The sequence below is a fragment of the Mus caroli genome, chromosome 6, assembly GCF_900094665.2.
Source record: "Mus caroli chromosome 6, CAROLI_EIJ_v1.1, whole genome shotgun sequence".
NCBI lineage: Eukaryota > Metazoa > Chordata > Mammalia > Rodentia > Muridae > Mus > Mus caroli.
In genome coordinates, this window is record NC_034575.1 from 116,005,279 (window position 1) to 116,027,832 (window position 22,554).

At 51.7% G+C, this 22,554-nt stretch overlaps 1 protein-coding gene across 1 annotated transcript in view; it reads right to left on the reverse strand.

Moving 5' to 3' along the window:
* Positions 1-22,554, reverse strand: part of Mical3 (microtubule associated monooxygenase, calponin and LIM domain containing 3) — a 143,693-nt gene that overhangs the window by 15,672 nt on the left and 105,467 nt on the right. Inside the window, exons 25-33 of the mRNA XM_029478254.1 lie at positions 21,890-22,134; positions 17,590-17,727; positions 12,950-13,060; positions 11,846-11,992; positions 11,258-11,340; positions 8,501-10,292; positions 7,962-8,056; positions 2,490-2,600; positions 1,437-1,530 (exon numbers count right to left, since the gene is read on the reverse strand). Coding sequence (XP_029334114.1) covers positions 1,437-1,530; positions 2,490-2,600; positions 7,962-8,056; positions 8,501-10,292; positions 11,258-11,340; positions 11,846-11,992; positions 12,950-13,060; positions 17,590-17,727; positions 21,890-22,134 — 2,816 coding nt within the window. The remainder of the gene's footprint in view (positions 1-1,436; positions 1,531-2,489; positions 2,601-7,961; positions 8,057-8,500; positions 10,293-11,257; positions 11,341-11,845; positions 11,993-12,949; positions 13,061-17,589; positions 17,728-21,889; positions 22,135-22,554) is intronic.

Below are 22,554 nucleotides of genomic sequence, written 5' to 3' on the forward strand. Positions count from 1 at the left end.
CAGGGCTCTCCGGACGGAGGGTTAACCCCATCCAGTGCGGGCTGCACGGAGATCAGTCAGAGGAAGAGGAACAGCGAGAGGCCTTCGGGCAGCTGGAGACACCATTAGTATGGTGGTACATTGGAAAGTCAAGAAAATGTGTGGGTGACTCTCCTCTTCACTGCTTGGCATGAGAGCCAGTGTTCGTTGGACCAGTGGTTCCAGTCTTCTCAACTCGCTGGATACAAAGTGGCGTAAGCTTTTGTACCCCCTTTGGTAGCCTGGGTTTCACAGCATCACAACCCACATCAGGTGAAGCACAACCCCCAAACATCCACATCCTCATCTTTCTGACACATCTTTGCCCAAGGACTAGCACCGAGCCCACCAATGAGCACCATTTCTGAGACTTAAAGGACCTGAATTAAGATTTGCTTCTGTGCCTGCCTGGACTCCTAAACTGGCTAGACCAGTGGCCAGTGTTCAGAAAGCCCACGAGGCAGCAGCTGGCCCTGTCTGGACTATTTGCTTGANAGCTTGCCTGCCGGGAAGTGTTCTTCCTTCCAGCTTGTTTCCTGTTTCTGGAAGGAAATCACAAGAGGCTCTGACCTTCCTTTTTCCTTGCCTTACATTATGGATGCTGAGCCCTTAGACCATTGGCCACCTATGAAGATGAGAGGCTCCCCATCCAGGCCCTGCATCTTGTGTTAGCAGAGGTCAATCATTCCATGCCTGAGGCTGGGCTGACCATGGGCCCAGAGACAGTTCAGATACCTCTTTGTCGTCTCTGTACCCACCAGTGTCAAGTCTAGCATGTCCCAACCACATAGCCCTTGTAAGAGCATCCCATGCCCATTTTACAATAGCTGATCAAAAGCCAGAGCTTCTCCAATACTGCTCTTCGTGACATGGCCTTCGGTGGACACAAACCGGGGCTCACCTGTGGAAATCTGAGTGCACGGGCAGCCAGAAGCCCCTCACGAGAGAGGAGGCAGGCTCTGTGGCTGTGTAGCTTGGGCTAGAGGGAGCCCAGGGAATTGAGGACAGGAGAAGCACTCGGGAGAGCAGGCTAAGGCCTGTCCAGTGAGGTTCTGTGATGGTTCCTTGTGGGTCAATCTCCCTTACTCACAGATATCTTCTTCAAGANAAAACGGTGGAGAGGGAGGAGGAGGAGGGGCAGGGAGAGGAAGAGGAAGCCCAGGGCTCGCCACCAACAGGCAACAGGGCCCGGGGTTTCGTTCCTCCTGGCAACAGCAAGCTGAGGGATGGGCTGGGGAGCAGGCCTAGGTTGTCTGGGCTGCCTGAACATAGGTAAGCGCTGGACCTGGAGGGTGCCATCAACTCAGAACACCCGGAGGGAGAAGGAGCCAAATTCCAGAAGAGGTGACTCGCCCCAGTAAGGAAGGAAGACTCTCTCCTTGAGAACAAGCCTCGTCAGGGAGGAAGCCAGACGGTACCTGCTTCGCCTCGAAGAGCCTTCTCTACTGCAACGCCCCTCTCCTCCAGCTGCCTCTGTTTCTCTTCCACTTGCTCTAGTTGCCGCTGGATGATCTACCAAGAAACAAGAGTATAAGCTTCTGGGCTGTTCTCGTCTCCAGCTTCCGGGGAATCAAGCTGCAGACCCAGAGAGGGAGAGAGCTAAATAAATGTTGGCAAGACGTTCAAAGGGANGTTATGGTCAGCATGGTGTGCCAGCTGCATGCAGCTGGATCCCAGGGCTTGCTGTTTTTCCCTGGAATCATTCAAAAGTATTCCAAAATGATTTCATTAAGCCTGTATCATAAGGAGACTGTAAAGCACTGGATGGAAGTCCTGTCTCAGTAAGTTGGAAAAGAAATGTCAAGAACAGTCTAGGACAGTGGTCCTCAACCTTCCCAATGTGACCCTTTAACAGTTATTAAAGGCACTTTGAGGATGTCATCTTAGAAGATAAGAACACCCTCATGTTGTAGTGACCCCTAACCATAAAATTATCTTTGTTGCTGCTTCATAATTGTAATTTTGCTACTGCTATGAATCGTAATGTAAATATCTGATATAAGAGATGAGGTATAACCCCTATGAAAGAGTCATTCACACNCNCCCCCNCNCACACACACACACAGGCTGAGAATCACTGGTCTAGAATGAGGCCTAAGGATGATGGAGACTGACGGCCAGGGGTACTTCTGAGCTTTTCCAATAAAATCCCAGACCATTCAGATCTGAGCCTGAGGTCACAAACTGGACTCCTGACACTGTGGTTACAGGTGGACTTGCTGACTCGACATTTACGCTAGATCCAGGCTTTCAGGAAACTCAAGGCATGGACCTTCTTTTCTATAGACAGTGTCTCAAAGACCGGGCCTCTGTAGTGCATGACGCTGAAGCACTTTGAGTTTGTCATCTTGGAAGACAAGAACGCCCTATCTGCTTCTGCCCTGGCCTCTTCACCTGTGAGGCCCGTTGGGGGTACAGGGCGATGCTATCCCATTTCCACCTGCGTGTGGTGTCCCACGGTCAGCACATACCTGGGCTCGGTGCAGCCGCTTCAGTTCCTCCTGCTTAGCCTGTCTCCGAGCTGCCTTCTGCACACGCCTCGTCAGCTTGGCACTCAGCTCCTCCTCTGTGTAGGTTCTGGGCTAGAGAGGGTGAGAGGGCACCTAAGCCCACCGCACGAAGGCGGAAGCTGGTTTAGCTGGTGAGTCGGCATGGTCTCAGGGAATCACTGCCTGGTAGCCAGCTGGGCATGGTAGGTGAGGCTGGGCCACAGACTTCACCNTAATTGTCCCTGCTGAAGTCTTAAATATCACAGGGCACAGCTGTGTCACACAGACCCCAATGTGAGGCATTTTACCTCTGTGGCAGCAATAAGAGGCTTAATGGAGGCTGCATGTTGGGAGATGAAACCACAGACATGCAGAAACTCCTTTGGCATTGAGACCATCGTGGCCATATATGCATTCCTGTGATTTTCTTAAGGTGCTGTGGTGATTGTAAAAAAATACAACTCAGTAACACATTTCTCTAGGCCTCTTATTTCTAAGATACAGGGGAAAAAAGGTTTGGAAAGTGAGGGGGTCTCTCCCCTCCCCGTGTTTGGGATCACTTTCTTCAGGTGAATGGGGTTCATAAAGACTTTAGTAGCTACCATCTAGAGGAGAAAAGCCATGGGTGCCTCCATTGTAAATCTCAATGAATCCAGTCTAATGCAGGCTAAGAAACAAACGGTGGTGCTGACTGCCAGCGTCACAGAGGCAACGGTTGCCATGGAGAAGAAGGGTCAAAGTGACATNGTGGGGTAGTTGAGGTGGCACCTGTGAGCTTGGTGGAAGCACTGGTGGATGTCCCAGCCACCTGTACACATGAGCCACCGATACGTTCCCAAGCAGACACTGGGCAGCCACTGAGAAACATGAGTTTCCTCAAGGAGCTCAAATGATCCAAGGTCAGGTGAACAAGCAGAAGGTGGTCTCTAGGATTGTTCCGGTGTCCCAGTGCCCTAATGGTGGGGGTTGGTGACCATTCCTTGCTGGGCTACCCAGACCCACAAGGGCAGCTCTGCCCTCACCCATGATGACATGCGCTCCGGCCAATGGAAGAGTGACTGTCTCCTCCTCTTTCTGTGACACAACTAAAGAAGGTTCTACTGTGACAGCTGCATGCACGTATGACAGTTAGTGAGGANGCGGCTGCAGGCCCAGCAGGGCTGTCCAAGTGGTTAATCACAGACAGGCATGCAAGGAGGGCCAGCCAGTGGGAATGAGACACTACCTTTGATGAACAGGCTCTCCTGAATGCCAAGGCGTGTGGTACATAAATCGACTTTTAAGGGGATTGGCAACGGAAAACAAAACAGAACAGTAATGATAATGATGATTAAAAAAATGAAAACAGAAATGGAACAAAATCAGTTAGAGGTTTAAAACAAACACCAGACAATCACATGATNGCATCCCACAATGCCACACAAGACTACACAAGAAGGGACCCTGGATGATGAGTCTCAGTGAACTNCACCGTCGGAGTTGGGGTTGACTTTTCTATTCGCAGAACAGCATACCCTGGACTCCCTTGTATCTGTTCCTTGCTGTATCCCAGTTTGTCGAAATGTGTGGTGACTTGGCCNTCCTCAGCCACGGCAGCCCCTTCTTTCCCTCTCTGTTCCTGCCACTGAACACTTAGCATGGAATGGAAGACATGTCCTGACACTGGGCAAACCTGCTTTTTCAGAACTAGACCCAGTGAAGGGAACCAAACCAGCACAAATCACCGTTTTTTAGAGGAAGTACCAGTGTTTGGGCAACCATGGAAACCTCTTCAGTTCACACACTGACCAGAGCTGCTCAAAGCCTTGGCCAGTTTCCTTGGCTTTTGTGGTCTTCTCATGGGTCACATAAAGTGCCTAAAGGTCCCTGTGGATGCAGGCAATCGGAATCTGGTGGCACCCAGGACAGGAGGACGCTAAGGGTGGCACATTGGGGGACCTGNACAGGATACCACATGCATGCTGGCTGGGCNCACACTTGCTGCTTTTAGCTCTGAGCACGGGCATCATGCCTGCTCAGTTCCTCTCCCCTGCATAGCCGACTGTGAGTTAAGTCGTCATGCAGAACGGGCCAGTTTAAAAAGGTAAAGTACAGATGTGGTCCCCAGGGTCCTACACTGACACACTTCAAGAGCCATGCNGACACCTGTCTGCAAGGGATCCACAGCAGCCCCTTATTAACGCACTCCCTGCTGCNACTGGTACNAACCTGGCATTGGCAGTGACAGGGAAGACGAGCATGACACACTCTGGGTCACCTGGGGAAGTAGGGTCAAGAGCATGGCTCGCTGGCAATGGAGCTGCGTCAGGGCTACCAAGCAGGATAAGGGGGCTCGTAGAGGGCAGGGCAGACCCTAGTGGGCCTCAGTGGCGAAGGAATAGTTGGGCAGGCTGCTCGTAAGAGCCAGCTGGAAGGAAAAGGAAGTTACTTCCTGTTGGCAGGGCTTTAGATGGCTAGGAAAACCTAGATTGGGCTGGAGAGATAAGCCTGTTCGTAAAAATACATGTTTTGCAAGCATGAAGACTTGAGAGTGAGCTATAAACCCCGTATAAAAAGCCAGGCTTGGTGGGGGTGCCTGTAATCTTACAGCTAGGGAGGAGGTGGAAACAGGTGGATCCTGACCCCCAAGATTTGCTGTCCAGACAGCCAGTCTAGCCTACATGGTGAACTCTTTACCATACATACATACATACATACATACATACATACATACATACATACATAAAACGTAGACAGACACATGAGGTTGAGTGACACTCAAGGTTGTTCTTTTAGCTTCTCACATGCATGTTAAATGCATGTGCTTGCTCACACATGAATAGAAACATATAACCCCCAAATAATTTGATTTTGTATAATAAACATTTGAGTAAAATCAAGGTTTTGGTTTTCATTGTGCACGTGTCGCTATGGAAACGAAACCCAGGCACTTGTTTTCTCAAGTGCTGACTCAGGCCTTGGGTCTGTGAAACAGGAAGAGGCCTGGCTTCCTCCTATACCACACTGTGGCCAGAGGCTTCCTTCTCCAGGCAAGCCAAAGCCCAGATTCCTAAAACAGCAAGCCCGTGGAGATCTTATGTAACAGGTGGACTCCACAGGGACAAGATGACTCCTTGTGATCACAGGGACTACTGAAGACAAGCAGGNCCAGGGCAGTGGCAAATGTGGGCCCCTTTCTCCCGATTCTTCTAATTCTGAGTGGTTTCAAACCCAGCAACACTGAAGGATGAAGCCAGCGGTGCCAGAACACCCTTTACCTCGATTTCCAGATGGTACAGTACCCTGTGAGCCTGAGGGCACAGGCTTTACACAGCACCTTCTTTCACTGAGTTGTTTAGAGGTCAGAGACCCAGTCTCTAGAAGCTCCAGCATGGATTTCCTCCTCCACAGGAGAGACACATCTTCCCAATAGCCACAGGAGTGTCACCTGCTAGCAACCTGACATCCATTTGACGATGGNATTTAAAAAATACGTATTGTGCTTGCCATTCACCATTAGATGTCACGGAGGTTGCAAACGGTTCTCTACAGTTTTGTGGATGCTTTGCCCTGGCCTGTCCCCCACTGAGGTTCCATGTTTGCTCCCCTCTCCCGCCTTTTGTTTTCTTGAGACAGGATCTTGCTTGTATGTATCCCCAGAACTCACTAGGTAGCCCAGGCTGGCCCTGAACTTGTGCAATCCTGCCTCTGCCTCTGGACTGTTAGGGTTGCATGGAGTCACCACACCCAGTAGGTTCCATATTTTAATACCCTGCCCTGCCCTCGTTCAGTGAGATACAATGCCATCCTAAGAGGCATGTTTGCCACTGCCTCTGGTCCTCAGCCTTCCCTATGTGACCACCGAGGAATGATCCTGTCCTCATGGAATACACCCAGTACATAAGGCATCCAAGCCCTTGCTGTTCTAGGAATCTGTGACTGGCTTGTTCACACTGCTAGGAAATAAGTTCCTCTGCTCTTCATGGCTATGGTCACTGGGTGGTTATACCAGCATGATGGATCCTGCATAGCCAACTAGGAGCATCTGGCACTCCCCACTGTGGGAAGATGATTCATTACCTCATGGAGAGGCAGTGTGACCTGACCACAATGGCACACAGNGATAGAAGATTTGACCACNGTGACTGACACAAACTGTCTCCATATGAGCACACTCACCATGGAAGCAAAGGGGACTTTGGGCCACACGATCCTTTACTCGGGTTCCTTCAGGCTTCCTAAGACAGTACCTGAGCCCAGTATAGGGATGGGCTTTGAAACTCATGTGCATGCACACACCCCACCTTTGTGCCAATGTCACTCACTGCCTGGAAGACCTCAGCAGGCACACCCAGTAGCAACACAGTGGACGGAGTCCCCATAAAGAGCACACAGTCCCAGTCCTACACTTGGACTCCTGATGCAACAAACGAGGCCGGGGTGCAGGCGATGGAGGAGGAGAGGTCTGTGGTTTTTGGTGACTAGGACAGCAGATAAAGAGCTATCATCNCCGGGCATGGTGGCACACGCCTTTAATCCCAGCACTTGGGAGGCAGAGGCAGGCAGATTTCTGAGTTCGAGGCCAGCCTGGTCTACAAAGTGTGTTCCAGGACAAGCCAGGCTACACAGAGAAACCCTGTCTAGAAAAAAACCAAAAACAAACAAACAAAAAAAAAAAAAAAAAAGAGCTATCATCATGCCCAGGGAGACGAGACAGATGAATGGAGAACGAGATAAGAATGAACTAATTTTTTCTAGTCTGTTGGGTTAAAAGAGGAACCGAGTCAGGCTGGAGGATAGGGCTGTAACAGTGAAACACACACATATTAGGTGCAGAACTACCACAGCCTGCCCTGGTTGGTTTACAGTTCGAGGCTGTTGGCCGAGGGAATGACTTAAGGCCAAGCCTTGAGAAGCCATGTCCAAAAGGTACATGAGGGGGTTGGTCCCTGAGAGACTGCCCATGCCCCAGTGGAGAACCCATACACAAAACTTCTGATTAATGCTGCTTCAGGGTCAATTCTTAAACAAAGTTCTACTTAACAAATCGCCAGAGAGCGAGCATCACCAGGCCTTCCCCTGAGGGAGCCACCTGGCCTACCTCCCCTCCATGCCTAGTGCCGTATCCATACTCGCATGACTCCAAGTAGTGCTCAGCCCGTCTCCCATTGGCCCTGACAGACTCTGCTCATGGTGTAAATGCTCAGGGCAGGCTGCTAACCAACAGTGTACCCTGGCTTCTTCAGACCGAGGCCATACCCCCAGCTGCTGATTTCAAAGGCCAGAGAAACCTCTCTGTGGTTTTTGCTGTTGACTGTGGGCTGGCACAGCACTCCAAAGTCTGCNTGCTATGAGACCAGAGAGAGCACTGGCTCCTCACCCTGGCTTCAGACTGCCATTCACAGCCAGCTATTCTACCAGAGAATGAATGGATGCTTTGCCACCCTCTCTCTGAAGGGGACTGGGCCCACCCACCTCTCGCTTGGACTTCTGGGAAGACCTCTCAAGGATGTCATCACTGGACAGGTCTGAGTCCTCTGAGAAACTCAGCTGGCGCCGGAGCTGCAGCTCTGTTGGGTGAAGGAAATCCAGGTGAAGATGGCAGCCTGTACCCCATGAACCCACACTGCAGGAAGTCAGCCACAGGTGGGTCTCTAAAAGATCCTCTTAAGGAAATAGGAGATCATCCCCAAAGGTGATGGGCCTAGCACCAAATAAATGACACCCTAGACACCTGCTCAAGACCCCTTGGCAGGACTCTCTGCTCCACTCAAAATCAGGCCCATGTATGGGGACATGTGACTCTGGGAAGATTACCAACGGGAATCCACCCTACTGGGTCCCAAGTTGGTATCTGCTTCGGTTCATGCAGTGGATCAGGCTGAGTTGAGTGTGGCTTGTTCCCTCTCCTAAGAACCCCTGTGGGAGCAGCCCAGGAAAGTGGATCTTTCTCCCTGACTATCCAGGGAGGCACTCCTCACACCCGTCCTGTGAGCATCCTTTGGCCAGCTTACCTGTTCTCACCATTGGAGATGCCCTGCGCTGGCCGGAGTCCACCGTGGCGCCACTGGACGGCGTGCTGGAACATGATTTCTCATCGCTCTTTTTCTTCTTGTCCTTCTTGTACCCAGAGAAGACGGATTTCCACAGGGACTTGGGCTTGGCTACCACATCTTCTGGGAGGCCTGGGCTGGGTTTCTCNGGGGGCCGGGCTTCCCCTTTGGTTTTCTTCTCTTTCTTATTCCTGCGTGGGGAGAAGAGCGACGACCTCTTTTTGCTCTTTCCACTGGAGCCCTCAGATGAGGTGACGGAGCCATCGGGGCCACCTGAGTCGGACGGAGGGGAGAGGATCTCTTCGCTGGTGGCTTCATGCTTCAGGGTGGGCTCCTGGGTGTCTCGGAGGCTTGGGTGCCTGGTGGACTCGGACCCTAGTTCCTTGCCCTGCGATTGTGCCGTGCGGGACCTGGAGGACACCATCTCCATGGCCTGCATCCGGCTCAGCTGTTTAGCCATGGCATCTCGCAATGCCTGGCTCTTCACAGACTTCTCCCGGGCACGCATGCGCTCCTCGGCCAGCTCCTTGGCTTCCGCGGAGACCAGGGGCAGTCCCCTTTTCTGTGGTGGCACGTCCTGCTCCAGGGGTGGGAGTCGCCCGTTCTCCTTGGCCTGGAGCTTCTCCGAGCGGGACCAGCAGGAAGGGGGTGTGAAGAACTTCTCCTGCAGACTGGAGTCCTCTGTCTTATCATCGTAAGTGTCCTCCACATCATCAGCAAAGGGGATCTCGTCCACGCTCTCCACGAAGGACTTCCGAACCTCCTCTCTGGGGGGCTGGGCCGGCTCCCGTGGGGGCCGCATGAATGAGGCAGGGGTGGGAGGGGGGATAATTGAGGCCTCCCTGCGCTCGAAAGTCTGATGGGGTTTCCTTCTAAGGGTTGCAGGCTCCTCGTTGGGGGGTGGGGGTGGGGGTGGGCTGGAAGGTGGGGTGAGCATGGTGGAGTCCGAAGTGTTGAAGCTCTGGCTGCCCAAGGTCTTCATGTTGGAGGAGCTATCATGGAGGCCCAGGCCTGAGCTGCTGGACAGGTCCCTTCGCTCCTCCTGGCTGCTCCTCAGCTCCTTGTCGGAGGGCGACTTTGGGGTCAGCAGTGGGGGCTGGTCACCGGCTGACTTTGGCAGGCCCAACCTTTTAGGAACCGATGGAGGTTTCAGAAGGCAGAGACCCTCATCCTGAGGTGACTTGTCAACTGAGTAGGACTTTAGGGATATTGGCTTCGAGGCAGGGGTGGGGAGGCTGGGCTCTGACCCCTTGCTCCGGTCCACGGGAGTAAGGCCCAGGCTGCGGCGGATCTCAGCACTCTTCATCCAGAATTCTTCCACCAGATCGCTCCGCTTTAAGACCTCCTCCACAACCAGGGGGCCACTCAGTCTGTCTTTGGGGTCTCCTTGGCTCTTCACGGGGAGTGGGGTGAGGGGTGTGGATGTTTTGGCTGGAACTGGCTGGAAGCGTATGGGGGACTTGGTGGGCGATGGGATGGAGGCATCCGAGGAGGGCTGAGGTTGGGAACAGATGGGGAGTTGGGTGGGGGGAGGTGTGGGAGGAGTGGGAGGGGCCAACAGAGACTCTGGCTGTAAGCTGGTGGGTGAGGTAGGTGACCTGGCTTCTGGCAGGGCCACAGGCTGTGACCGGATGGGCGAGAGCACAGCTTTCTGTTCTTCAGGGACTTCAGCTTTAGGCTTTTCTCTGAGGAGCGTGGGGAAAAGTGGCTCCTCGGGGGACTTTACCTTGGTGGCAAGTGGGGATTTGGCCTCCTGCACAGAAAGAAGATAACAGAGGCTCAGAGATGAGGGTTTGAGAAGCCAGAGCCTTCCCACCTAGACTTTCTCAAAGGGCAGGCATTTATTGAAATAAGATCCTCTCCATCCTTTGGCTGTCATTCAGAGCTGCAGGAGACACTTCCTCATTTTCTGCTCTACTTGTTAACTTTTTAAAAATCTCTCTGCTTAGCTTGGACAGCTTGAGCGTTCAGGGTTGGTTCATCTCACACACATCCTTGCTTCTTGGTCTACTCACATGAACACTGGCCAAGGGCACTCATGAATGTGGCTTTCAGCCTANCCCACAATCACTAGAGCCCTGGAGTTCCCTGGGGCACTAACATGGGGCTAATGCTATGAGAGGACTTAAAGCCACTGCTTAGCGAAATCTGCTCTCCAGTCACACTGTCCCTCTGAGCAATCACGGCGATGTCCACAGACATTGCTAACACCCACCCTGGTTCTCAGCTTAACTCTTGGACTGTGCCCTGTTTCCTGGAGCCTCAGAGACCAAGGCCTGGATTTGGACTCCATCCTAGTCTCCCCTGCACACAGTACTTCCCAGACTAAGGACTTCAGACGTTAGCCTGACATGGATCATTCTCTAAAGTGTCACACACTGCTGGGAACCTGGGGGTATGCTTTTCATTTAAGTAGTTACATATTTGTTTTACCAGAGGAAAAAATATACCTGTTATAAGCCTACAGATGCATAAATATCATTGNATTAACTTAAAAATAAACTTGCCCACCCACAAGGACCAAGGCAGCAGCTGGAACCCGCACCCCCTCAGTGGCCTTGCTTAGCACAAGATACNACGTTTTTAGAATTTCACAAAATGAGCTGGTGAGAGGGCTGTGTCTCCTCTCTCTGTGGAGCTTACATCATGGGTCCTAAGATGGAGTTTCTTCAAGGTCCTAAGGTTCCACTGACATCTCCCCACCCCCGTCCTACTCACCTCTGTCCCAGGGCTGTGGGCTGGGGAAAACAGACCAACTTGTTTCTCAGGTGGCTGGCTAGGGCTGGAGACTTGGGAAGGACCTGGAAGGAGGAACACAGGGCTTTATAATAGGAATGAGGTCCCTTCCACTCTACATAGACTAGGAGTAGGGCCCAGCCAGCTCCATGGACGGTCTCACACTCCAGCCANTCCCTTGTGGAGGCAGCAGAGCAGGTACTCAGATAGGCTAACGTGCACTGTGTTTCTGGGTCTGCCCTTAGACTGTTCTAGAACAAAAGTCAAGTTGACTGCCCATCCCTGGGTACACCTGCAGTGGCACCCTGGTCGCTANGCGTGGTGGCTATGATCTGGGTCTCAAGCTCTGTGAAGTGCTTTTGGTGTTCCCACAATCCTCAACAACCCAAGGAGAGGTACTGTCTGAGGCTGTTTGTAGAGATCTGTGNCCCTAGACAGGCAAGGACAAGGACAGGGACGGGTGGGGCTACTGCTGGGCACCATGGGCTCTATTCTGAAGGCCTTCCCTGGTATTACAAGCATGCCCCTGTGGTCCCTGGCATTCTGGAAGTCATTCCTCCTACCCCCTACCTCTCTCCTCTTGCTTTGGCGCATCGGATGGCTTCTCTTCCTCGTTTTCTGACACTCTCAGCTCCAGCTCTGCTTTCACCTTGGCTTGGCTCTGTAAGCGATGCTCTGCTTCAGCATCAGAAGGGATGTCATCAGACCAGTGCTGATCTGTAGGATGAAGGCAAGAGGCGAAGCTTTACACATCTGAGCCCTGGATGCNCTCCTTTTCTGTGTCTTGCTTCCTTAGAGAGGTGTTTCATGGGGCGACTTGCACAAGGTCTAAACTAGGCTCNGCAGTCCCTGCAAACCAAGCCCCTTACCAGGCCAGATTCGACACAAAGCATCTTAGTGTGAAGTTTGCAGAAACCTGTGGTGCTTTTCTTTTTGTTGTGTGCATGGAATGTGTGTGTGTGGGGTGTATGGTATGTGTTGTATGGTTATGTGGTGTGTGTCTGTCTGTGTGTGTCCTCATCTGTTTTGTTTGTGTGTTTGGGGTAAGTATGAGTATATATAGGTATGATGTGTAGGTGTATGGTGTGTGTGTGTGTATGGTATGTATGTCCTTACCTGTTTGTTGTGTGTTTGGAATGTGTATGATATGTGTGTGTGTGTGTGTGTGTGTGTCTTCACCTGTTTGTTGTGTTTGGGGTGTGTATGATGTGTGTCCTCATATGTGTGACAGCCAGAGGCAGACACTTCGAATTGCTCTTCACTTAAGTCACACTGAACCCAGCTGGAGCTGGCCTTTGGGCTTGATTGGCTGGCTGGTGAGCCCCTGAGGTCACCCTGTCTCCACGCCTGGCTTTTACAAGGGGGTCAGGCAGCTGAACTCAGGCAGCCCTGCTTGTGCAGCAGACACTATACTGCACATCCTCCCCACCCCACCTGTCTGNTTTTTACACGCAGTGACTGTGACATAACAGGCTGCGACAGAAAAACAAAATCAAAAAACCCTTGGGGGGGGGAATCTATCTGCGGACTTATCTTCCCTTTCTTTCACTAGTCTCAGAGTCTCCCTCCCCACAGCCTCCTCCCTAAACTTTTGCTGTAAGGTATCTTTTGTGAGTCCCACCCACTCTGGTCCTGTCCACCACAGAGGCGGAGAAGGGAGGCCGGGCCCCATACCATCCAGTTCAGCACCGGTGTCTCCAGGGTCCCCATCCTCCGCGGCTTCCCCTTCAGTCTCTGCTGGCTCGGAGTCCCCGTCCTCTTCTAGGTCATCCTCATCTAGAGGAGCTGTAAAGCAGAGACATTCAAGGACCAGAGGAAAGGGACAGACAGACAGATGCCTATGCAGGGCACAAGAAGATAGTAATGCATAGGNCANGGGGAGAAAAGAGGCCCCCGGATAACATGGAGTGCACTCTATAAGCAGTGTGGGTGCCACAGCCATGAGTCCACTCTAGGGGGCCAAGTAGAAGCAGGAGAGGGGCTTCTGGCCTGGAGGCATCACTGTTTCACCAGAGGCTGCTGCTGTGAAATCCTCAAGTCACTCATAGTCAAGGGATGCTGTGAGGCTACCACCGTCACTTCTAATGGTGCCTACACAGTAGGCCCAGTGCTGGCCACTAATGTGCAATGAGGTAGTCCCTCATCTTGAGGTAGCCAAAGGGCCATGTTCCTCATGTCCACTTTTGGNTGACAAAGCGGAGGCCTGAGGGACAAGTGACTCTGCTGTTAACCTGCATCGGCACATGTGGAGGCCGATGCTTTTCTGGAGACAACTTAGAGGAATTTATTAAAGCAGGTGGGTGAACCTGAGGGAATATGAAAAGTTCCCTTTCTGCCAGGTGGGCTGGAGCACGTCTTTAATTCCAGCACAGAAGGGCTGCCAGGTGGGCTGGAGCACGTCTTTAATTCCAGCACAGAAGAGGAAGGTGGGTCTCTGAGTTCGAGGCCAGCCTGGTCTACAAACGTAAGTTCAATGATAGCCAGNGGTACACAGAGAAACCCTGCCTCAAAAAAAGCCAAAACAAACAAACAATTCCCTTTCTGGGCTCAAGAATTGCTCTTTGGGACTGCAAAACAAAGCAAGGCTCTCTTCCTATTTCGTCTGCCCTGACAGACAGACCCTTAGTTTGTCCCCCACTTGGCCCTAGCCCGTGTTAGCAGAGCAGGGAGGACAGAGGCTAGAGGCTCTGCCTAGCATGCTGTCAGCCTGAGGGTGATAGCTTTCAGTTCCACAGATCAGGGTATCAACTCTGAGCTGAGAGTGGGAGGGGCCAAGTCAGCACAGGCCACTGAGCTCAAAACTAGAAAAAGAGGCTCCCTAAGGGGGTTGATGCTAGGGGCAGGGGTGGGGCTTGGGGGACTGTGACTAGGAAGCAGCACCCTGAAGATTCTGGGAATGCTGTATTTCTTGGCATGGGAGGAGGCAATTCTGTGAGTTTGATTTCTTTAATTCCCTACACTGTACATTTTTTATAGTTACTTTTACCACAATTCATTAGATGATGATAGTTCAAATTATCTATCTATCTATCTATCTATCTATCTATCTATCTATCTATCTATGTCTTTTAAAGACGGTCTCACTATGTAGCTCTGGCTGGCTGGGTACTTGCTGTGTGTAGACCGGGCTGGCCTTGAACTCAGAGATCCTACTGCCTCTGTCTTCTGATGAGAGGCGTGTGCCACCATGTCCAGATGAACTTTCTCAAAGCTGAAACTGGAGGGCTATGGCAAACAAGATTGGAAAACTACAGACAGCCCAGGGTTTAGGAAGGAGCAGCTGCACTCCAGATAAAGTTTCGGGCTCCTGAACCTCACCACCTGCTCTTTCTGAGACACCAGCGCCATCCAGGGAGTAGGCAGTGCCAAGGCGCTCTCCTATGCTGATGGCATTTACTAGGACAGACAAGGAAGAGAAACTCAAGTATCCCCACAGGTCTAAAACCTTCCAGTGATCTTCCTGGGACACTCATGGGAGACAATCACCAGGGAATGTGTGACTGTGACTCTGGGGACACAAACACCCACTGAACAACACTCCTGGGGCCAGTACAAAACTAAGCTTTGTACTTTGATGGTGATCGCGTTCATCCTTGTATACTCTGCCATGTAGGAGAATAAGAGACTGCTGGAAACAGATTCCGGGCCTATTCTGGAGGGCCCTTGTGCCATCGAAGTGGTAACCACATTCTCTCTGGCAAGACAGTTGGGAACAGTACAATGGAGACCACTCCTCAGTTCCCCAGGCTGGTCCATCCTGGTCCTGGTCTCTTGTTCCTTCTCACCGTTTTCCTACTAAGAAACATCTGACATAGAGTCGGAAGGGGGGGGGGNTTCTATGCTCCTGGGAATACCTGGAAAGGAACGATGATCACACACATCAAGAAGCAAACACTTGAGAGCTATTGTGCAGCGGTAGCGGATGTGTGCGAAGACACAGCTAGAGCAATGGAACTCTTGTTAAGATGGAGCGCTGNGCTGGAAGCGGCCACACAAGTGAGGAGCAGCCACACGCTACGGAAGCTGGGAGTCATGGTTTTACTGTAGCTGCCTGCTAGGACATCCTTCCTCCTCAGCCTCTTTCCTCCTTCCTCTAGCTCGAAGGGTGAGGATAACTCAGCGTTAGCCGGACTAGACTGAACCCTCTCCCACCACAGGTGTCTGCTTTCAGCTGCTGGTGGACAACGGGGGGTGGAGGCGGTAAAGACCCACAGTGTCACCCCTACTGGTCCCAGAAGTCACTGCCAGGACACCAGTTTCCAACCAGGGTGGATGCTGTCTCCTTTGTGGGGGTGTGCGGGATTAGATGGAGACCGTTCAGCACTGAGCGCAGAAGCCGAGNACGAGACATCCTGTAGTGGGAAGGACTGTCCTTCTCCAAGTGCCAACCAAGCATCTCTCCTTGAGAAAAAGGTTTCTACTAAAACAAGTAAGGATAACTAAGACCTTGTCAGGCTGCCTTTGGCCTGTGTAGCTTAGTCTGGGGACCCAGGTTTGCTGCCATATNTTGTACAGCTTAGCAATGCCCAGCGCTCCTCACTGCCTTTCTTAGTTTTGACTGCTCCTCTGACACACTGGTAGGTTTGTGGAACGCGATATCTGATTTCACTCCGAACCCACCCCTAGGTTTAAAACTTCACCATAAAAAGCTTCTTTTCACCGTGGGTTTTACAACCAAAGGCTAATGATAATTTTTAGGAGGTGGGGCTCCGTCCTATCTCCGCTGTTGGTGTCCAGGCTGCCTGAGGATGGAGGATGCACTTCTGGTCCATGCACAGATGGGCTGTCTGACAAAGCATGCAGGAACCCCACCCACTGGCTTTGCCCTCGCATGCACCAGCGACAGGAGCCGAGTCCTAGAGTTAGGGCACCAGCAGAGCTGCCTAGAGAAAGAGGTTATGATGAACGGGGCTCAGGGTGTCAAATATCAACAGACTACCTCCGGAGACAGTCTCCAACCAGGCCTGCACTGCTGCGCGGCGTACGGAGGGAAGGCCGGTCACTGAATTTAAAACAGATGATAAGTACAAAATTATACATTGGTAAGTCCTCAGCAGGGACAGCTGAAGTCTGTCCTAAAATTCAAAACAGAGGAAGAGAAACAGAGACATCATNACACAGATGGCCATGTGGTACTAACACAGGGTGTGTGTCTGTGTGTGTGTGTGTGCACACACACACGCGTGTGTTCCAATGTTGGCCTCCGTGACAGGTATTTGGGACAAGGAGAAAAGACAGAACTTGAGAGAGGGCAGCTCTGGCTAGGGCTGCTGAGTTGTCCTTGTCCCCATCTTGCGGGCCACCTTGATGTCCTAGAGGAATAAAACACCACACAAAACCCCAAGTCTTCCCACCNATGACCAGAAGTGATCGATAGCCGCAGAGCCCGACAGGTCAGGCAGCCCTGGGAGGCATCACCCCAGCCAGAGAAGGTGATGCCACCAAGAGTCCCTACATGGAAGACAGGGGTCAAGGAGAATGACACATGACCACCACACCTCTAAATGGGCTTTGCTCTCTTTTTATTGTTACTCCTTAGGAGAAGCCAGAGCTAGGCTATGGCGGGTACATCTGTTAGGTCTGTGGCTCTGGAGGCGGAGCTTGAGTTCAAGGTCAGCCTGGCTAGCTTAGTGAGCTTGTCTAAAAACAAAAAAGGAAGAAGGAAAGACAGACAGAAATTATTGAAGAAGAAGAAGGAGGAGGAGGAGGAGGAGGAGGCCAGGCATGTAAGTGCACACCTTTAATCCCAGTACTCAGGAGGCAGAAAAGAGCAGGTCTTTGTGAATCTGAGACCAGCTTGGTCTATATAGCAAGTTCTAGGCCAGCCAGGGCTACACAGTGAGACCCTGTTTTAAACAAACAAATAAGAAAGGAGCCAGAATAAAGTCCATGTGCACCTTAGTGGGAAACACAGGCCACTCTGCCCAGGACTTGACGTAGCCCACGAGATGATGAGATGATGACCGCCAGGCACGCCGTGTGCCCCTCCTGACTGTGACTCTAAATACACCTCCCCGCCCCCCGTCCTCACATGCACTCATGCAACACCCACTCTGCCAACACACTCTGAAGACAGGTAAAGAGTGCCCAGCTGAGAAATGCAGGAGACAGCAAATTCTAGGTCTTTTGAGTCAGGTTCACACTCCTGTTCTTCCTCATTAGAGACAGAGCCTCAGAACTCAGAGAACTTTACATATTCTTGAATGACAGGCAAGGAAAGTGGTCCCTTTGCAGACAGGGCCTCTGCAGCCATGGGAAGGGCCAGGAATGGGGGCTCAGGACACACACCCGACTCTGGGGCTCCAAGCAGTTACCTCTAGAAGTGGAGGACTCAGAGGCTGGGAGCATCCTCTCCTCTGCCTCTCTCTCACGGATGTGTGTCCAGTGCACATCAGCCTGGATCGCCAAGGGATCCGCTGCGGTTATGATCTGCTGCAGCCTCTTGTTCCCGGCTAGGGGCCAGGTCCCCAGGAAGGAGGATAGAGGGAGGACAGGAAGGAACAGCGAACAGTCAAGGGAAAGAGGGAGGAGACAGCACAGGAAACGAAAGAGTTACAGTGTTTGCCAGGACCAGTGTGAATAAGAAAGAGGTAAAAATTAAGAACATGCATGTTTGCACACCCACACACACCCACACACACGCGCACACATACACACATGTATACCCGCACACACATGCATGTACACACACACACACATACCTTCTGTTCATTAGGTTTGATTTAGTAACTTTGAGCTTTGCATAAACATTTCTTAGTACAGTGAAATCCACGCTCCTCCAAATGCAGAAGGAATTTTTCCTTTCCCTCATGGATCCGAGGCCCACACTGCCCAGAGCGGAACAGGGTGGATGACCCTCACCTTATAGGACCATCACTCCAGGGCCCAGGATATGGCTGTTACCTAGCACAGCACGAGCTCCCAAGGACACCCTTCCTGTCAGTCACAGGTAGGCTCGGATGGTGCACGGCTCTGCCAGGAGCCAGCCAACTAACCAGGACAGATATGTGCTTTGCCGGAACTTTCGTTTTTACTCTCTGCAGTAAAGCTGCTGCTGGGAAGGAAAAGCCCTTTGGCCAGAGAGCACATGCTGCATGCTGGCACGGTGGTGAGGGTTCTGACACAGGGAACGTGGTCAGCNTGGAGGGTAAGGACAGCAGCTAGAAGACGAAGCAGAGATCTGTCCTGTGAAGTCTGGAACTCCAGTATTCCGGCAGGAGTGAGGCCAAAGCTTCTTTCCTAATGTGGGTGAAGCCCTTCCTTCCTTGCAGGCTGCATCTGAAGCCTTCTGACCCCTCTTGGGCATGAGATCTGCCTCTCAGTATAGAAAATCCCAGCGGCGCCCCCTGCATTCACCCTTGCTGCCAGAGCAGGTGGAAGTCACATGCAGCCCCCGTCCCGAAGGACGCTCTCATTAGTGCTTGGGTCATGCCACACAGTAGGGTTAAGATAGCGGGACAGCCAGTAACTACGGAGCNTGGGTGTGGGCACTGAGGAAGAAAGGGCAGCTATTCAGGCAGTAAGAGCAGGTGCCACTGATCTGAAGGACTCTGTGGCTTCAGCCTGAAGCCAGCTTCCATCTGGGAGTGTATGTCTGTTCTCCCCTTGATGCCCTTAACTGGACTCACCTGTCACTACCAGGGCAACTCTATGACTTAACCTAATGAAGATGTGGCATGGTATGGCTGGCACAAAAGCAGAGTGAATTCTCAGATGTGAAGGTTAACCTGTTCCATGATGTGGAGCATCAGCCCCACAGACTCTCTTACTGATCTATATGTATTCACAGTCCATCCTCAAAGACAGACTGCCCAGATGGTGCTAGCCAGAGCTGAATAACAGCAAATGGACTGACAGCTCAGATGTGTCAGGACCCCGGAGGGTGAGGCCCAGAGAGAAAGGCTGCTCCTTTCTTTGGCTTCTAAGCTACAGAGGGAAGAGTTCAGTCTTTTCTCTGAGCACAGCTCTGCCTTTTGCCAACACTTGCAGACTTGTGGGGTGTGTGTATGTGTGTATCTGTGGTGTATATATGGTGTGAAGTGTGTATGTGTAGTATGTGTGTGTGTGTCTCTCTCTCTGTGGTGTATGTATGTGTGTGTGTGGTGTGTGGTGTATGTATGTGTGTATGTGTGATGTGTATATGGTGTGAGGTGTATATGTGTAGTATGTATGTGTGGTGTGTGTGTCTCTCTCTCTGTGGTGTATATGTGTGTATGTGTGGTGTGTATGTGTGGTTATGCATGGGTGGTGTGTGCATGTGTGGTATGTATGTGTGGTTATGCATGGGTGGTGTGTGCATGTGTGTGTGTTGTGTGTGGTATATACATGTGTGCTGTGTATGTGTTGTGTATGTTTATGTTGTATGTGTGCTGTGTATGTATGTGGTGTGTGTGTAGTATATATGTGTGTGCTGTGTATGTGTAAATATGCTATGTGTTTATATTGTGTATGTGTTATGTGTATGTGTGTTATGTGTGTGTTGTGTGTGTGCTGTGTATGTATGTGGTGTGGGTGTGTATGTGTGCTATGTGTGTGTGTTGTGTGGTTGTGTATGTGTGTTGTATGTTGCTGTGTATGTACATGGTGTGTATGTGTGCTGTGTATGTGTGTGTGTGTGTGTGTATGTGTGTGTGTGGTGTGAATGGGAACCATTGGCAGCACAGAGACCCTGGGGTGAGACTGAAGAGCTGTAGCTAGGCAGTGAGGTTTAACTGGATAAAGAGAACTCAGAGCGAAAGCTACAGGGACACAGGTGTGGTCACATTCTAAAAACCTTGTCCTCTGGGGATCTGCTAACTCTCATGCTAGTCTGCGCTTTGTCTAGGGAGGCCGGGTCAGGGACACGATATGCCCAGAGCCTTTGAGAACAGCTTTACGAAAAAGACCTTCCACGTGGGGCCTGCTCTTGGAGGCATATTTTAGGTGGCTGCTGGGGAGCCGNGGTGGAGATGGGCAGGAGGCAAAGCGGGTACCTTCACATGTACCCATTTCTTCTTCCTTTGAGAGATGCTGGAGCCACTGGCCTTGTAGGAGTTCTCTGTCCCAGGGGCAGTACTCCCCTTCTACAGCAGGGGGAGCCAGACACCCACAGACAGCACCAAGAATCCCATAGGGGGACAGGTAGAGGAGGGAACAGAGGGAGGAAAGAAAAGAGAGAGCCAAGTTATCCCCGCTGCATGCAAGTGTGTCCTGCCACTTGTTCACACAGGCATCCAGGTCTGNAGCCCCAAATATGTGCTGCAGGCTGGGGACAAGGGAACATCCAGGATTTGGCTGAGTGTGTGGGGAACTTNCCAGATTGGCAAGTGAAGTCTTCAAGAAGGGAAGGTGGGCAAACTCTCCTAGGGTTGTGTTAAGGCTAAAAGCAGCTAAGTACCATCATATGGAGCAGACAAACTATGTTTCCCCGAGAGAGCTCTGAAGGGGACGGACTCGCCCTGGTGACTGTGAACACATGGGAACTCTGGGCCAGCATGGTACTGCAGATGGGACACAACAGACAAACCATGCTCTGGCCAACGCCAGCCTTTCCAGCACGTTCCCTCTTCCTGTTTCATGAAACTAAGTGCGTCTGCCTAGAGTCCACTTTGGCCTTCGGAGGAGTCAGAGCAGGAGGATGAGAGAGGATGCTCTCTGGGGAGGCTGCCAACACCACAAAGGGTTCTGACCCTGAGCAGACTGGGACAGTCCATGACAGCAAATCCCCAGAGCCCAGGGACAAGCAATGCTGCCACAGCGAGCTAGTTCTCTGTGCCCGTGCTGTCTGGAATTTAACCCATAACTCTGATGTGGGGCTGCAAGAACAAGGGTGTGTACCCCCTTTGGCTCNGTGTCCCTTGGAAGTGGCCATGGCTCTCCTCAGGGAGCCGGATCTCTACCAGCCCTGGCTCCCTCCTTCCTACCNATGGGCACTCTGCAGCCAGGGAAAGAATGATATTCTTACACAGCCAAGTTCCTCATGTCTTCAGGTCTCAGTCAGGCGCTTGCCCAAGGCAAGAGGAGGTTTACAAGTGGCCAGAATGGCTGGAAACTCAATGAGCATTCTTCAGGCCCCAAAAGTTACTGACTGCTGTGGCTGGTGCTGGTCTAGTGAGCACCTAAGATGGCAGCCTCCTGCCACCGTGCACCAGGGAGACTCCTGGAAGGAGCCAACCTCCTCTGTCTTACTAGAGTAAAGTTCTATCAGAAGNTGAAGGGGAAAAGGATAAAATGAAAAAGTAAAAAGAACTTAATTTGGACAGAGTCCTCAGATGAGCCCCGCCTTCCACTTCCAGATTAAAAATACCAATGTGTGTGTGTGTGTGTGTGTGTGTGTTTGGAAGGCGGTGACCAGGAGGAAGGCAATAAGCAGGATGTAAAGTAAGTTAAAAAATTATTAAAAATTGAAAAAAAAAAGACCCAATGTACAGGAGGGACATTTTTTGTTCAGCTTGCCAGACACTGTATCTTGCCTCTGTTTTACCTAAGGTCGGGGTGAACGAGGGCCAGAAAACCTCAGGTCTTGAGGGCAGCATGCAGACTCTAATGTCTGTGAGACCTTATATTCACGCTGGCAAGAGCTGAAGGGGGGGAGGGGAGGTGTGACGGGTCGGGACTAGAGGAGATGGTTCTGACCTTCACTGGATTCCTCCTCTTCCTCCTCCTCATACTCTTCATCCTCTTCTTCTTCGTATTCCTCTTCTTCCTCTTCCTCGGGCTCGAAGTTCTTGGAGGCTTCCAGCTCCTCTTCACTCCTTCCCTTCAGAAGGGCATGGATCCTGACTGCCTCCTTCCAGGGAACCCCACCCAGGTCAGAGGTGGGGAGATGATCATCTTCATCATCTTCCTCTTCCTCCTCCTCCATCTCCGACTCAGAACTGCTGAGAGAAAGAAAGCACCCAGCTTGAGTGAAGGAATGATAGCAGTGATGGTTCAGAGTCACCGTCGGTCGCAGGTAGCAGTTCCCAACAAAGCAAGGGAGAGGAAGGTCAGGCTGCCCTTCCCCAGCCAGGGAAGGGACAAGAAGGAAAGACAGACACACATTTACAATACCTATGCAGACCCACCCGGGGANCAACCTGGCCAGTGGGGCACAGAGGCTACTCCCTGCATCCAAACTGGAGAGAAAGTCCTGGCTTGCCACAGTTTGGCTGGAGGAAATCAACTGGACTCTATGCAAACTGGCTAGAAGCCTCCAGTGACAACCACAGTGGGTAGAGATGGGCAGCAAGCCCCAAGAGGCTTAACCAGCAGGCTGAAGTAAGTGTGTGTGTGTGTGTGTGTGTGTGTGTGTGTGTGTG